The sequence below is a fragment of the Terrapene carolina genome, unplaced genomic scaffold (assembly GCF_002925995.2).
Source record: "Terrapene carolina triunguis isolate 2854851 unplaced genomic scaffold, T_m_triunguis-2.0 Scaffold68, whole genome shotgun sequence".
Classification (NCBI taxonomy): Eukaryota; Metazoa; Chordata; order Testudines; family Emydidae; genus Terrapene; species Terrapene triunguis.
The window spans coordinates 30,569,052-30,584,487 of NW_020664419.1; the positions used below are offsets into that span (position 1 = coordinate 30,569,052).

The following is a 15,436-nucleotide window of genomic DNA, read 5'->3' on the forward strand; positions in this document are numbered from 1 at the left end:
CAGCATACCCCCTTTTCATGAGCGTTATATTCACCTCCACAATTCACTGGCTTGTATACCTTCACAGGAACAGGGCAATTTTCAATTCACTCTTTATATTTCATTTGCACCACAAAATAATAAATAGCAATTAAATAGCACAGCTGAATTCACCTAGATGCCCACAGTATTTTACTACTTACCATAAAACTAAATTTAGCTAAAAAAACTGAAGACATAAATGGATATCAAGGGCAAAAAATTCCAGTAATGCTTGAAAATCTAAAGGATCACCACAACCTGTAGAATCAAGAAACATGAAATATTTCTTACCATTACAAAATTATTTAAGTTACAATGATTTAAGAAAATATAACTCAACTCTAGTAAGTTTTCAGAGGGTCAATAATTAACAAGTCTTGAAACATAATCTACCTTAGAAAATATTTTCAAAAAGGTAAAGTTAAACTATAATGAGAACAATTTTTGAAGTGTTAGGCCGTATACTTATTTATGTATACACATATTTCACAAGCCTTCAAACAAAATAGAAAACTATCTACACATTCGCGTATCGGTACACAGAATTCCCCTGATTTATGCTAATTTAATCTTATTACTTTAAGATTAAATTAATTTAAATCAAGAAACAAAAAAAATGTAATTATTAATTAAAAGATAAAAATACTGCATACTACTAAGAATCTTTAAAAATGAAATAAATACCACAGGAGCATAACTTAAATATAAATGCCATTGAACACATTGTTTGACATAAAGGTTAACTTTTTTCTCCCATATTTACTAAGTACTATAAAAATTTTCACTGTTTTAACTAAATCAATTTTGATAAACAAGATAATTATTGGGTGTACTAGAATTCTTCATCTAAAACTTCAAAAAGGCATTAGAGGACAAAGCAAACATGAAATTATTGAGCGTATGTCTGTGTTATGGTTTTTTTTGTTTTCTTGCAAATTGGTCTCTTTTTGCCCAGGGGAACCAAGCCACTTTGAAAAAAACTGTAATAGAAACGTTTTGGTTTTAGCCATAATTAACTTCGTTTTTAGCCAGTTGGGGATTGGTCCTGCTTTGAGCAGGGGGTTGAACTAGAACCCTGATATTCTATGATAACTAAACACCAGAGCTGGCTGGAAAATTTCAGAAGGAATGCTTTTCTGTTGGAAAATACAAATTCATAAAAATAAACATTTCTATTAGAAACCTGTCTGACTTCCTGCCAGCTTGCTTGCCTGGTTCCCCGGCAGACCAGTCTCCCAAGCTCTTCAGAGTACCAGGATCTCTAGCTCCCTGTCATCTCAGCAGGTGGGCTGGCCCAGAGCAGGGGCTCTCAGGGTTTCCAAGTTGCTTGGCTCCTAAGCTCCCCACCTCAGGGTCTGCTAGGACTATATTCAGCTCAGGGAGCCTTGGAAACGTTTAGAAAAAGTCAAAATTAAATGCCATTTCGACTGTTTTTAAAATGAAAAATTGGAATTCCCATTCTGCTGGAAATTTACTTTTTGTTCAGTTTTGAAATAATTTTTTTTTAATTTTAATTTAAGAATTTCCTGTGGAACAGGAATTGTTGTTTCCAGCCAACTCCCCTAAGGATTTAAATGGCTGAATTTCATATCAGACTTTCTAAAAGAAGCTCTTTTATTTCACAACAATGCCCATCTTTAGAGAAAAGAAAAGAAAATTAAATTTCAAAGAGTATTTATTTTTAATTCAAGGTAAGAGGATCCAAAAAGTGCGTCAGCAGTTTTAACAGTCAGTAATTTTACTGTTATCTGATAAACGTTTCCTTTCCAAAATTTCGACATTGGGACACATAATTACATGTTAAGCTATCTTGGAATGTTAAATCAATTGATTCCTCCAATTAGCTGCACATAATTTAGTGCTTCAAAATTTACCAAAAGGGAATCAACATATGACCTTATATATACATGTGCAACTTCATTTCTTTATCCGAGGCATAGGGAGCTTTATGCTACATAGGTCAGATCAGCATTTGAACCAGTCTTTTGTGCTTGGAGGTGAACAAATATTCTTGCATTTTAAACCAGCCCCGAGTCAAACAAGCACACCAACAAGACAAGACAACCTCCCTTTGCTTTAAAAAACAAAACAAAACAAACAAACAAAAACTTTTAAAAAATGAAAAAATCCACAGATGAAGCTGAATAAAAATGAAGATGTCACTAGACTGGACAGGCTGTGGGTCAAATTTCAACACAGAGTATTAGCTTTAAAATTTGTTTTATATATGCATGTCTTTTTACCATGTTATGTGTTATAAATTTCATGGCCCAAGACTTAAGTGTTTGTTTACACCAATAAATAGGGCCCTACTAAATTCACGGTCCATTTCAGTCAATTTCACGGTCACAGAATTTTAAAAATCGTAAATTTCATGATTTCAGCTATTTAAATCTGAAATTTCACGGTGTTGTAATTGCAGGGGTCCTGACCAAAAAGGAGTTGGGCGGGAGGGGTCACAACATTATTGTCGGGGGAGGGGGTTGCCGTACTGCTACACTTACTTCTGCACTGATGCTGGCGGCGTCGCTGCCTTCAGAGCTAGGCAGCTGGAAAGCGGCAGCTAACAGCCAAGAGCCCAGCTCTGAAGGCAGAGCTGGCGCCAGCAGCAATGCAGAAGTAAGGAGGGCATGGTATGGTATTGCCACCCTTACTTTGGCACTGTTGCTGGTGGAGCACTCCCTTCAAAGCTGGGCACCTGGCGAACACCCGCTGCTCTTCAGCTGCCCAACTCTGAAGGCAGCGCAGAAGTAAGGGTGGCAATACCACGACCCCCCTAAAATAACTTTGACACTCCCCTGCAACTCCCTTTTGGGTCAGGACTCCCAATTTGAGAAACACTGGTCTCCCCCGTGAGTATATATAGGGTATAGTATAGTATAGGGTAAAAGGACACAAAAGACCAGATTTCATGGGGTGAGACCAGATTTCACGTCTGTGACGTGTTTCTCATGTCCGTGAATTTGGTAGGGCCCGACCAATAAGTTATCACTCTGTCTGAGGCTCTCTCTAATGGGCAGCAATCTTTGAGAAGAGCCTAAATGAAACCCTTGGGACCAAGGATAGGGTAGGCCCACTGTTCAGTGAGGAAGGAGAAACAGTAACAGGAAACTTGCAAATGGCAGAGATGCTTAATGACTTCTTTGTTTCGGTCTTCACCAAGAAGTCTGAAGGAATGCCTAACATAGTGAATGCTAATGGGAAGGGGGAAGGTTTAGAAGATAAGATAAAAAAAGAACAAATTAAAAATCACTTAGAAAAGTTAGATGCCTGCAAGTCACCAGGGCCTGATGAAATGCATCCTAGAATACTCAAGGAGCTAATAGAGGAGGTATCTGAGCCTCTAGCTATTATCTTTGGAAAATCAAGGGAGACGGGAGAGATTCCAGAAGATTGGAAAAGGGCAAATATAGTGTCCATCTATAAAAAGGGAAATAAAAACAACCCAGAAAACTACAGACCAGTTAGTTTAACATCTGTGCCAGGAAAGATAATGGAGCAAGTAATTAAGGAAATCATCTGCAAACATTTGGAAGGTGGTAAGATGATAGGGAAAAGCCAGCATGGATTTGTAAAGAACAAATCATGTCAAACCAATCTGATAGCTTTCTTTGATAGGATAACAATTCTTGTGGATAAAGGAGAAGCGGTGGATGTGGTATACCTAGACTTTAGTAAGGCATTTGATACGGTCTTGCATGATATTCTTATCGATAATCTAGGCAAATACAATTTAGATGGGGCTACTATAAGGTGGGTGCATAACTGGCTGGATAACTGTACTCAGAGAGTTGTTACTAATGGTTCCCAATCCTGCTGGAAAGGTATAACAAGTGGGGTTCTGCAGGGGTCTGTTTTGGGACCGGCTCTGTTCAATATCTTCATTAACGACTTAGATATTGGCATAGAAAGTATGCTTATTAAGTTTGCAGATGATACCAAACTAGGAGGGATTGCAACTGCTTTGGAGGACAGGGTCATAATTCAAAATGATCTGGACAAATTGGAGAAATGGTCTGAGGTAAACAGGATGAAGTTTAACAAAGACAAATGCAAAGTGTTCCACTTAGCAAGGAACAATCAGTTTCACACATACAGAATGGGAAGAGACTGTCTAGGAAGGAGTACGGCAGAAAGGGATCTAGGGGTTATAGTGGACCACAAGCTAAATATGAGTCAACAGTGTGATGCTGTTGCAAAAAAAGCAAACATGATTCTGGGATGCATTAACAGGTGTGTTGTGAGCAAGACACGAGAAGTCATTCTTCCGCTCTACTCTGCGCTGGTTAGGCCTCAACTGGAGTATTGTGTCCAGTTCTGGGCACCACATTTCAAGAAAGATGTGGAGAAATTGGAGAGGGTCCAGAGAAGAGCAACAAGAATGATTAAAGATCTTGTGAACATGACCTATGAAGGAAGGCTGAAAGAATTGGGTTTGTTTAGTTTGGAAAAGAGAAGACTGAGAGGGGACATGATAGCAGTTTTCAGGTATCTAAAAGGGTGTCATAAGGAGGAGGGAGAAAACTTGTTCACCTTAGCCTCTAAGGATAGAACAAGAAGCAATGGGCTTAAACTGCAGCAAGGGAGGTTTAGGTTGGACATTAGGAAAAAGTTCCTAACTGTCAGGGTGGTTAAATTGGAATAAACTGGAATAAATTGCCTAGGGAGGTTGTGGAATCTCCATCTCTGGAGATATTTAAGAGTAGGTTAGATAAATGTCTATCAGGGATGGTCTAGACAGTATTTGGTCCTGCCATGAGGGCAGGGGACTGGACTCGATGACCTCTCGAGGTCCCTTCCAGTCCTAGAATCTATGAATTATTCCCCTTACTATGCTGTCTAACCAGAAAGTGATAAAATATTTTCCCGTCAACTGTATATTATCATAAAAAATGCCGGCTTGTCTCAACCCTCAATATATTAAGATCAAGGAATTCTACTTTTGAGGTCCTGTTGACTGTTGAGATGAACCTTTCTTCTGGTGACACTGGCAATAGAATGTCTGGGCCTAATTGGGTAAAGAATGTGAGCGAAGCCAAACAGCAAAAATTAAGATGTTTGTACACCAATGCGAGGAGCCTAGGGAACAAAATGGAGGAACTAGAGTTACTGGTGCAGGAAGTGAAACCAGATATTATAGGGGTAACAGAAACATGGTGGAATAGTAGTCATGACTGGAGTACAGGTATTGAAGGCTATGTGCTGTTTAGGAAAGACAGAAAAAAGGCAAAGGTGGTGGAGTAGCATTGTATATCAATGATAAGGTAGACTGTAAAGAACTAAGAAGGGATGAAATGGATAAGACAGTCTGTCTGGGTAAAAATCACATTGGGGAAGAAAGCTAATAGAGCCTCCCCTGGGATAGTGCTTGGAGTGTGCTATAGACCACCAGGATCTGATTTGGATATGGCTAGAGACCTCTTTAATGTTTCTAATGAAGTAAATACTAATAGGAATTGTGTGATCATGGGAGGCTAACTTCCCAGATATAGACTGGAGGACAAGTGCTAGTAGTAATAATAATAGGGCTCAGATTTTCCTGGATGCGATAGATGATGAATTCCTTCACCAAGTAGTTGCTGAACCAACAAGAGGGGATGCCATTTTAGATTTGGTTTTGGTGAGTAGTGAGGATCTCATAGAAGAAATGGTTGTAGGGGACAACCTTGGTTCGAGCGATCATGAGCTAATTCAGTTTAAACTAAATGGAAGGATAAACAAAAATAGATTTGTGACTAGGGTTTTTGATTTCAAAAGGGCTAGCTTTAAAAAATTAAGGAAATTAGTTAGGGAAGTGTATTGGACTGAAGAGCTTGTGGATCTAAAGGCAGAGGAGGCCTGCAATTACTTCAAGTCAAAGTTGCAGAAACTATCAGAAGCCTGCATCCCAAGAAAGGGGGAAAAAAATCATAGGCAGGAATTGTAGACCAAGCATTTAAGAGGGGATTAAGAAAAAGCAGAATGTCTACAAGGAGTGGAAGATGGGAGTGATCAGCAAGGAAAGCTACCTTATTGAGCTCAGAACATGTAGGGATAAAGTGAGAAAGGCCAAAAGCCATGTAGAGTTGGACCTTGAAAAGGGAATTAAAACCAATAGTAAAAGGTTCTAGAGCCACATAAATAAGAAGAAAACAAAGAAAGAAGAAGTGGGACCGCTAAACACTGAGGATGGAGTGGAGGTTAAGGATAATCTAGGCATGGCCCAATATCTAAACAAATACTTTGCCTCAGTCTTTAATGAGGCTAATGAGGAGCTTGGGGATAATGGTAGGATGACAAATGGGAATGAGGATATGGAGGTAGATATTACCACATCCGAGGTAGAATCCAAACTCGATCAGCTTAATGGGACTAAATCAGGGAGCCCCGATAATCTTCATCCAAGAATATTAAAAGAACTGGCACATGAAATTGCAAGCCCATTAAAAATTCTTGCTAATGAATCTGTAAACACAGGGGTTGTACCGCATGACTGGAGAATTGCTAACATAGTTCCTATTTTTAAGAAAGGGTGGGGAAAAAAAGTGATCCGAGTAACTACAGGCCTGTTAGTTTGACATCTGTAGTATTCAAGGTCTTGGAAAAAAATGTGAAGAAGAAAGTAGTAAAGGACATGGAGGTCAATGGTAACTGGGACAAAATACAACATGGTTTTACAAAAGGTAGATCATGCTAAACCAACCTGATCTCCTTCTTTGAGACTACAACAGCACATACTGAAAGGTGAACTGTCAGGCTGGAGGGAGGTTACTAGTGGAGTTCCTCAGGGATTGGTTTTGGGACCAATCTTATTTAAATCTTTTTATTACTGACCTTGGCACAAAAAGTGGGAATGTGCTAATAAAGTTTGCAGATGACAAAGCTGGGAGATATTGCCAATACAGAGAAGGACTGGGATATCATACAGGAAGATCTGGATGACCTTGTAAACTGGAGTAATAGTAATAGGATGAAATTTAATAGTGAAAAAGTGCAAGGTCATGCATTTAGGGATTAATAACAAGAATTTCTGTTATAAACTGGGGATGCATCATTTGGAAGTAACAGAAGAGGAGAAGGATCTCGGAGTATTGATCACAGGATGACTATGAGCCGCCAATGTGATATGGTTGTAGGCTGTAAAAAAAGCTAATGTGGTCTTGGGATGCATCAGGCGAGGTATTTCCAGTAGAGATAAAAAGGTGTTAGTACCGTTATACAAGGCACTGGTGAGACCTCATCTGGAATACTGTGTGCAGTTCTGGTCTCCCATGTTTAAGAAGGATGAATTCAAACTGGAACAGGTACAGAGAAGGGCTATTAGGATGATCCGAGGAATGGAAAACCTGTCTTATAAAATGAGACTCAAAGAGCTTGGCTTGTTTAGCCTAACCAAAAGAAGGCTATGGGGAGATATGATTGCTCTCTATAAATATATCAGAGGGATAAATACCAGGGAGGGAGAGGAATTATTTAAGCTCAGTACCAATGTGGACACAAGAACAAATGGATATAAACTGGCCATCAGGAAGTTTAGACTTGAAATTAGACGAAGGTTTCTAACCATCAGAAAAGTGAAGTTCTGGAACAGCCTTCCAAGGGGAGCAGTGGGGGCAAAAGACCTATCCGGCTTCAAGACTAAGCTTGATAAGTTTATGGAGGGGATGGTATGATGGGATAGCCTAATTTTGACAATTAATTGCTCTTTGATTATTAGCAGTAAATATGCCCAATGGCTTGTGATGGGATGTTAGATGGGGTGGGATCTGAGTTACTACAGAGAATTCTTTCCTGGGTGTCTGGCTGGTGAGTCTTGCCCACATGCTCAGGGTTTAGCTGATCACCATATTTGGGGTTGGGAAGGAATTTTCCTCCAGAGCTGATTGGCAGAGGCCCTGGGTTTTTTTCCCCCCTTCCTCTGCAGCATGGGGCACGGGTCACTTGCTGGAGGATTCTCTGCACCTTGCAGTCTTTAAACCACGATTTGAGGACTTCAATAGCTCAGACATAGGTTAGGGGTTTGATACAGGAGTGGGTGGGTGATATTCTGTGGCCTGAGTTGTTCAGGAACTCAGACTAGACGATCATAATTGTCCCTTCTGACCTTAAAGTCTATGATTCTGGACTCTTATAATTTTAGAACAAACAAACATTTAAGTATGGGTGAATAAAATTGCCTCAAGAGTTTCTGCTTGTTACAGGGCAGACTGATTGGGTGACATTAACAGAGAATTTCTTTCCTTTCAAAAGTTTAAAATTAACATTTCAGAAATCCATAGATGAATGGCAAAGGAAAAAATAAGATGGGACTTATTCCCCCCCCCCCCTTTTTTTTTTAAAGCATTTAGAAGAGCTGAAACACTTCTGACAAAAATAGTTTTTTTGCTTCATTTTTACATTAGTAACTGAGGCCCTATCTAAAAAGACAGACACTGGGCTTATCTACACTCAAAATGCCATAGCGGTGCAGCTGCACCAATGCACCACTTTAGCGCTTCAGTTAAGATGCTATCTATGGAAACAGGAGGGCTTCTCCCATTAGCGTAGATAATCCACCTCCCTGAGAATCAGTAGCTATGTCAACAGGATAAGTCCTCCCATCAATACAGCGCTGTCTGTACCAGGAGTTAGGTCACTATAACTGCACTGCTCAGCAACGCAGTTATAGCAAACACAAATTGCTAGTGTAGACCAAACCTAAAATGACTGGAAAACTAAGGGAATTATGACATCACAAGAGACTGAAAACAGCCACTAAGAGGGTTAAAGGATTTTTAGACAGTGATTAAAACCTTGTTTTTACTAATACTTCTTCCTAATGAACACCTGGGACAAATTACATCTTTGTTAAATATTCCACATCCTTGTCCCTCCAATTAAGTAAGGTCTGACAGTTCACACCACACACCTCCTATACACCTACTCCCCAAGCACTTCTCCAGCAAAACCAGGGGAGACAAAATTTTACTTGGAAATATCAGCTAAGGTTTTAAAAAAAAACAAAAAAACAAAAAAAAAAAACACACCTTTTGTAACTCTTTTTCTTAGAGATGTGTTGCTCATGTCCATTCCATTCTAGGTGTGCGCGCGCCCACATGCGCGGTCGTCGGAGATTTTTGCCTTAGCAGTATCCATAGGGCCGCCCGTGGTGCCCCCTTGAGTGCCGCGCCCATGCGCTGGCATATCAGGCGCCGTCGGCCCTACGCCCTCTCAATTCCTTCTTGCCGACAACTCAGACAGAGGGGTAGGAGGGCAGGCAATGGAATGGACATGAGCAACACATCTCAAAGAACAACAGTTACAAAAGGTAGGTAATGTTTTTTCTTCTTTGATTGCTTCCTCATGTCAATTCCATTCTAGGTGACTCACAAGCAGTATCAACAGAGGTGGGCTCGGAGTTCAAAGTCTTGCATCTTGCAGCACAGCTCGGCCAAAGCCAGCATCGTCTTGAGCTTGCTGGGTCAGCATGAAATGTGATGCCGTGTGGACGGACAACCAGAGAGTGGCTCAACAGATCTCTTGGATCGCCATCAGGAGAACCTTTGCCAGCTTATAGCAGTAGCGGATGCAGGCTGTAATCCAGGATGAGATTCTCTGAACAGACACCAGACAACCTTTCATCCTGTCCGCAACCACAATGAACAACTGTGTCGACTTATGGAATGGCTTCGTTCTATCTATGTAGAATGCCAACACCCTCCTGATGTCCAGGGTGCGAAGCCTGCGTTCCTCATCAGACAGAAAACTGGTAAGTATATGTCCTGGCCAGTGTGAAACTGAGAAACGACCTTGGGCAGAAACACCAGATGCAGACGCAGCTGGACCTTGTTCTTCTAGAAGACCATATAGGGTGGCTCCGAGGTGAGTGCCCTGATCTCAGACATCCATTACGGCAACCAGGAACGAAACCTTCCAGGAGAGAAGCAGGAGGGAGCAGGAAGTCAGAGGCTCAAAGGGAGGTCCCATGAGCCTTCACAGCACAAAATTCAGGTCCCGGGGAGGGGGAAAGAGGGGTGGATCCCAGACATGTGGATAGAGGCGCTCCAGACCCATCAAAAACCGTGCCGTCATAGGATGGGCGAAGAGAGACTTGCCCTGGAACGGAGGATGCAACGCCAAAATGGCAGACAGGTGGACCTTGATCAAAGAGATGGACAACCCTTGGAGTTTGAGGTGCAGCAGATAATCCAATATGTCCTGCAGCGAAGCCTACTCAGCCCTAAGATGCGTCGCTCTGAGGCCCAGCACTCGAACCATTTCCATTTAGCCAGGTAGGTTGCCCTGGTGGAGGGTTTCCTGCTACCCAGCAAGACATGTTGGACACAGGTCGAGCATGCCCGCTCATCTGCGCTTGGCCACGCAGTAGCCAAGCCGTCAAGTGCAGCGCTGCCAGGTTTGGATGCAGCAGAGTGCCATGGTTCTGGGACAGCAGATCTCGCCAAGGAGGCAGTGGAAGAGACGTGGCTGCCGAATGGCTCAGCAACGTGCCAAACCAGTGCTGACAGGCCACGCGGGGGCTACCAGGATAACAGTTGCTCTGTCCTGCTTGACCTTCACAAGGACCCTCTGAATTAACAGCACTGGCGGGATGGAATACATCAGTGCTCCCGACCATGGAATGGAGAAGGCGTCCAAAAGGGAACCTCTGTCCAGACATCGAATCAAACAGAACGTGTGACACTTTCTGTTCTGTCTGGATGCCAACAGGTCCACCTGGGGAATCCATCACCTCTGGATGGAGTGACCATTCGTGGCGAGACGAGAAGGTCCTGCTGAGGTGATCTGCCAAGAGGTTCCTGGTGACCAGTGACCAGATGAATGGCATGCCGCACACAAAAGTCCCCAAGACTGAGCATCTCTTGACAAAGGGCCGAGGACCTGGCAGTGCCCTGTCTGTTGATGTAATACATCGTGGTGATACTGTCCGTCAGTGTTTTTTTTATATACCTTTCAGCTTCTCTCAATATGTCAGAAAGCATCAAAAAAGGAACAAGCCAATTTTTAAAAATTTCTGTACAAGTTAAAACTAACTTATGATTTTCTATCTTTTTAAAATGCTTTCCCTCTCACTCTCCTATACAAAAGAGTCCTACACAATTCTTGTAATTTTTTTCTGCCATCTTGTAATGTTCATTTGATAATACCAGCATTCTTGGCAAGGCTTCAACAACCAAGTCAATGGTTTCAACCTTAACGCCATCTTAAAGGTTTTATTATGGAGAGTTATGTTATTTTATGAAGGGTGGGAGGGATTAAGATCTTTCTGGGAGATAAGAGATCAGAGAAGCAGAAGTAAAGAATGTTATCACTAAAACTGACTGGTTTTAGACCTCACAGAAGATAATATTTTGATGTTTGGTATATCACCATCTACTCCCAAAAACATTACTTATTTTACATTAATTTATTTCTATTTTATTAGAAAATCATAAAAACACAGAAACTGTCATATCAAACAGACCAGCAGTCCTGTCTCTTAACACTGACCTTGCTTCAAAGTGCTTATTCTAATGACCATAAATAAATAAATAAAAATACAGGAAGAACTCATCTGGCAAGTGGAAAAAAGGAAGGGAAGAGTACCTAAATATGGTTATGATTTTGCTATTGCTTAAGAAACTACATGAAAAGGTGAGATTTCAAGGAGGAGACTGCACAGTGTAAGAGGCACAGGAACAAAATATAAGGCATAGGGGATAGTGTGGGAAGAAGTGCCCAACATCTTATGTGGACAGATAACAAGTGAGAGACTTTGAAGAACAAGAGTTGGCAGTGCACAGACTTAAATAAGAGAGTAATGGAGGAGACTAGATATTGACTGCAAAAAACCTGGGAACACCATTCAACCACTTCACTTTCCTTCCAGAGACTACCACAGCCTTGAACATTTGATATGTAGTACAGAAAATATAAAGCTTTTCTTAAATTGCTCATTATATTCCTATCATACAAAAAGATTACATTTTAATACTCATACTAATGAAACTGAAAAATTATTATACTGGTTTATCTTCCAATTACTATATGAATGTTGATCTGTACTAGGAGAAACATGAGGAATGCAATCATAGAAGAACGCCTTTAAGCAGAACTTGTCTATGAATGCATGATACAGGTACATCTGAGTAAAAAAAAAACCAGTCTTTTGAACATGAACATTTTGACTATCAATATGAAATAATGATTTAGTAAAATATCCCTCTAAAAACAGAAATGTCATACTCTTGCATTTTCTGTATTTCTAATTTCATTTAATTTTACTGAACACTAACATGCTACTCTGTAGAAGTTTAAGACCTGAACCTGCAAAGGAAATCAATTTCCACTGGATTTGGATTTCGCAAAGACATAAGGAAGGGTCTGTGCAAGTGGACCTCTCTAAAGGATCATGGTCCACGGTTTCCCTGACAGGCTGCGTGCCAAAGGTTGCCAATCCCTGATCTATACTATAAACTTCTGTAAATATAATTTAAATGTTCGGATTAATTTCGTAAATGGGCCTATAGCTAATCTGTACATTCTGTATCTAGGATATAGAATATATAGCAATGTTACACTGTGTACATATTTTACATTATGCACTTGTATTAACAATTGGTGAAAGTAAACAAGTAGCGATAGCAGCTCTGTAGACTTTCAATGCAGATTAATCCATTGTCCAAATTCAAAACATCAATCTAGTCTCACGGTATTTATGTAAAATACATTAATCTTTCTTATTATAACAAATCAGATGTTAGTGTTGTTTCCAAGTATGTCTGAAAAAGCATTTGTACAGAAAAAAATCATTTAGAAATTGCACCAAATGTTACTTGTAATTTCCTCACCATATATTTTCTGGCAATGGAACCTGCTCCAACTGACTCAACGGTAAATAAAAACTTTTTAAAATTATGCTTTCACAGCATAAGTTTTTTGTGCAGATCCAATTTTGTTTAAGTGGAGTCAAAACTAACATCATGCATGCACGTTTCAAACATAAAAATCTATATATCAACATGACAAATGGTATAGTATATGAAAAAAAATTTTTTTTAAAGAGCAACATAAGGAAAGTACATATTACTAGTTTCTTACTTTATCCTTCCCCCACCTCCCCATACATTTGTTCTATTCAAAGTATCTACTACAAATATAACTGAGAAAACCACAATCAAGAAGAATAATTAACTTACACAACTGCATCTCACAAGACAGAATACGTTCCTCATAAAATTTCTGAAAGAACTAGTCCAGGTGACATCTAGCCATGGTAATCTTACAGTTGGATCCTTTAGCTCAAATATTTGACACCAACAATTTTCTTATGCGTGGCTTTACTTTTTAAAAATCTTGATTTAAAAATAGGAATTTTCTAAAGAAAAGCCAACAATGCCTTATGATTTTAAACACTCCAGATATATATTCTGTATAGCTATCACTCACACATTCTAAACTTATAGTCATATAACTGCTTCATAAAAGAAAAGGTGTTAGATGGAAAATTAATACAAAATAAAAAGGCATGTGAGAAATACAACATAAAAAGTCAGATAGAGTATACTGAGGGCTGCTGATGGGGGGGGAGGGGATGCATGTTTATATCCTATAAAGAAATTTAATGTAGATTCACCAGTGGTCTTTTCAGAGGAAGCGAGTTGTTTGTCTCCCCTAGTGGATGCAAGGGAAAGATAACAGGAAGCAAGCATAACTAAAAAAAAATTTTTTTTTAGAGAAAGAGAGAGGTCTGTACTGCAGCAATAAAAATTTGAGAAGCAATCTCAATAATAAAGGACTGTGAGCAACAAACCAATATCTTCCCTAAATCATAACTGCACTCGGTTCAACTGTGAGGAAAAAATGCTGAAGTGTTGAAATAATGTAAATAATTAAAGAATTATTTAAAGTAAATATACATTAAAAAGTCTGTTGTATCATCTGCATTATCTTCCAATATTTCTGCCTGCCAATATGCAAGTTTTGTAATATTTACCTGTATCCAAGCGCTTTACAGGGGACTCATCATCAACCTCAGAATCTCCACATGCACTTCTTGATCTTTTCCTTGGCTGCAGAAGAGTCTCCAACCTTGGAAGGACTACAGACAAAAAGGTTTTGGTCCCTAGCTGTGGAGAAGTTGGCTGGGTTTCAGTGTTCTTTGCAGACTTTGGGGGGCTTATACTTTTTGATTTGCAGAAGAGAATGGATGTACGTCTGTTTACATCAGTTGATGACTCAGCTACAGCAGAAACAGTCGACTCATTGAGATTACTGTCAAGTAAGTGTTCTGGAGTGTGTCCATTTATTTCTTTCTGAATGGAAGTGCTATATAATTCATTATCAAATTTTACTCTTTTGTAAAGCTTACTCTGCTCTGGATTGAGTTCTACTGGTTTGAGGGTTGGTGGTTCTGAATTAGTCTCCAAGTTTGAAGGAAGAGGTAATGCATCTGATGGTTCAAGTTTAGGGGGAGATTTATCTCCTGAAAAAATTATAAATAGAGTGTGATTTTTGAAAACTGGTAGTTATAAAATCTATTATAACACTCACTATAAATGTGCAGCTCAACAAATAATTGTTGTTTGGAAACAAACCATAACATTTTAAATACATAAACGTTTGGCTAGCAACAACCTATCCTAGTTAGTAGTGCCTAGTTTTATACTGGGATTGTAACAAAATAGGTGTTTACATTTAGTGTTAAAAATTTAAACCTGGGCAGGTATTTTTACCTTACATGCAATGATATTTAAAATCTTAGGTACGAGAACTTTTTACAGAAAAGTAGAGTAGCAGATGATTTGTATCTGGTAATGCAAGTATTTAACCATTAACATTAAAAGTCTGAATAAAATACATTTTCCTAATTTAAATATTCACCTTACCTGTTTAAGTTAATTTAAATAAGAAAAGCATTTTTAAAGCAGATAAAAGCCATTTTTAAAAATTGCATTTATAGCTTAGCCTATCAGAATTAACTAAGAGTGGGCTATAAACCATTACCAAATTCACAAATTGGAAAGTTCTGCAAAGCTGCTTTACAGTTATGGTTACCAGTTTTAAATTTTAAAACGTACAGTTACTGACAAATGCTTGGCAAAGACATCTTTGCAGACATTACAGGAGAAATCAGAAAAACCACCCCTCTACCAATTTTTCTTTTCCCCCTATCCAACCCAACTGTCAATTCTGACTTTTGTTTTTCTTTTCTTTCAATTTCATGGTGTAGAATGGCAAGACACACATTGTGGGTGTTTAGATAAAACCAGTGCTAGAAAATGCTCTTTAACACAAATGACAGGAGAAAAAAAAAATCTGCTCTACAGAATTCAATAAAAATGAGCAAAAATTACCCAACCCATAGTTTGCAACAGATAAGTGTAAAAATTGTTCATCTTTCCTATACCTCTAAAAAAAAAAAAAAACCCATGTTGAGACATCTACCTCCTTTCTCTAC

General features: G+C 39.3%; 1 protein-coding gene across 5 annotated transcripts in view; it reads right to left on the minus strand.

The window, feature by feature from the left end:
• BRD1 (bromodomain containing 1) overlaps positions 1-15,436 on the minus strand; it is a 109,916-nt gene that overhangs the window by 36,687 nt on the left and 57,793 nt on the right. For 4 of the 5 annotated variants that reach the window (XM_026648696.2, XM_026648700.2, XM_026648697.2 and 1 more), the window contains one exon: positions 13,973-14,461. In XM_026648696.2, coding sequence (XP_026504481.1) covers positions 13,973-14,461 — 489 coding nt within the window. The remainder of the gene's footprint in view (positions 1-13,972; positions 14,462-15,436) is intronic. The other variant, XM_026648698.2, reaches the window with a different exon arrangement.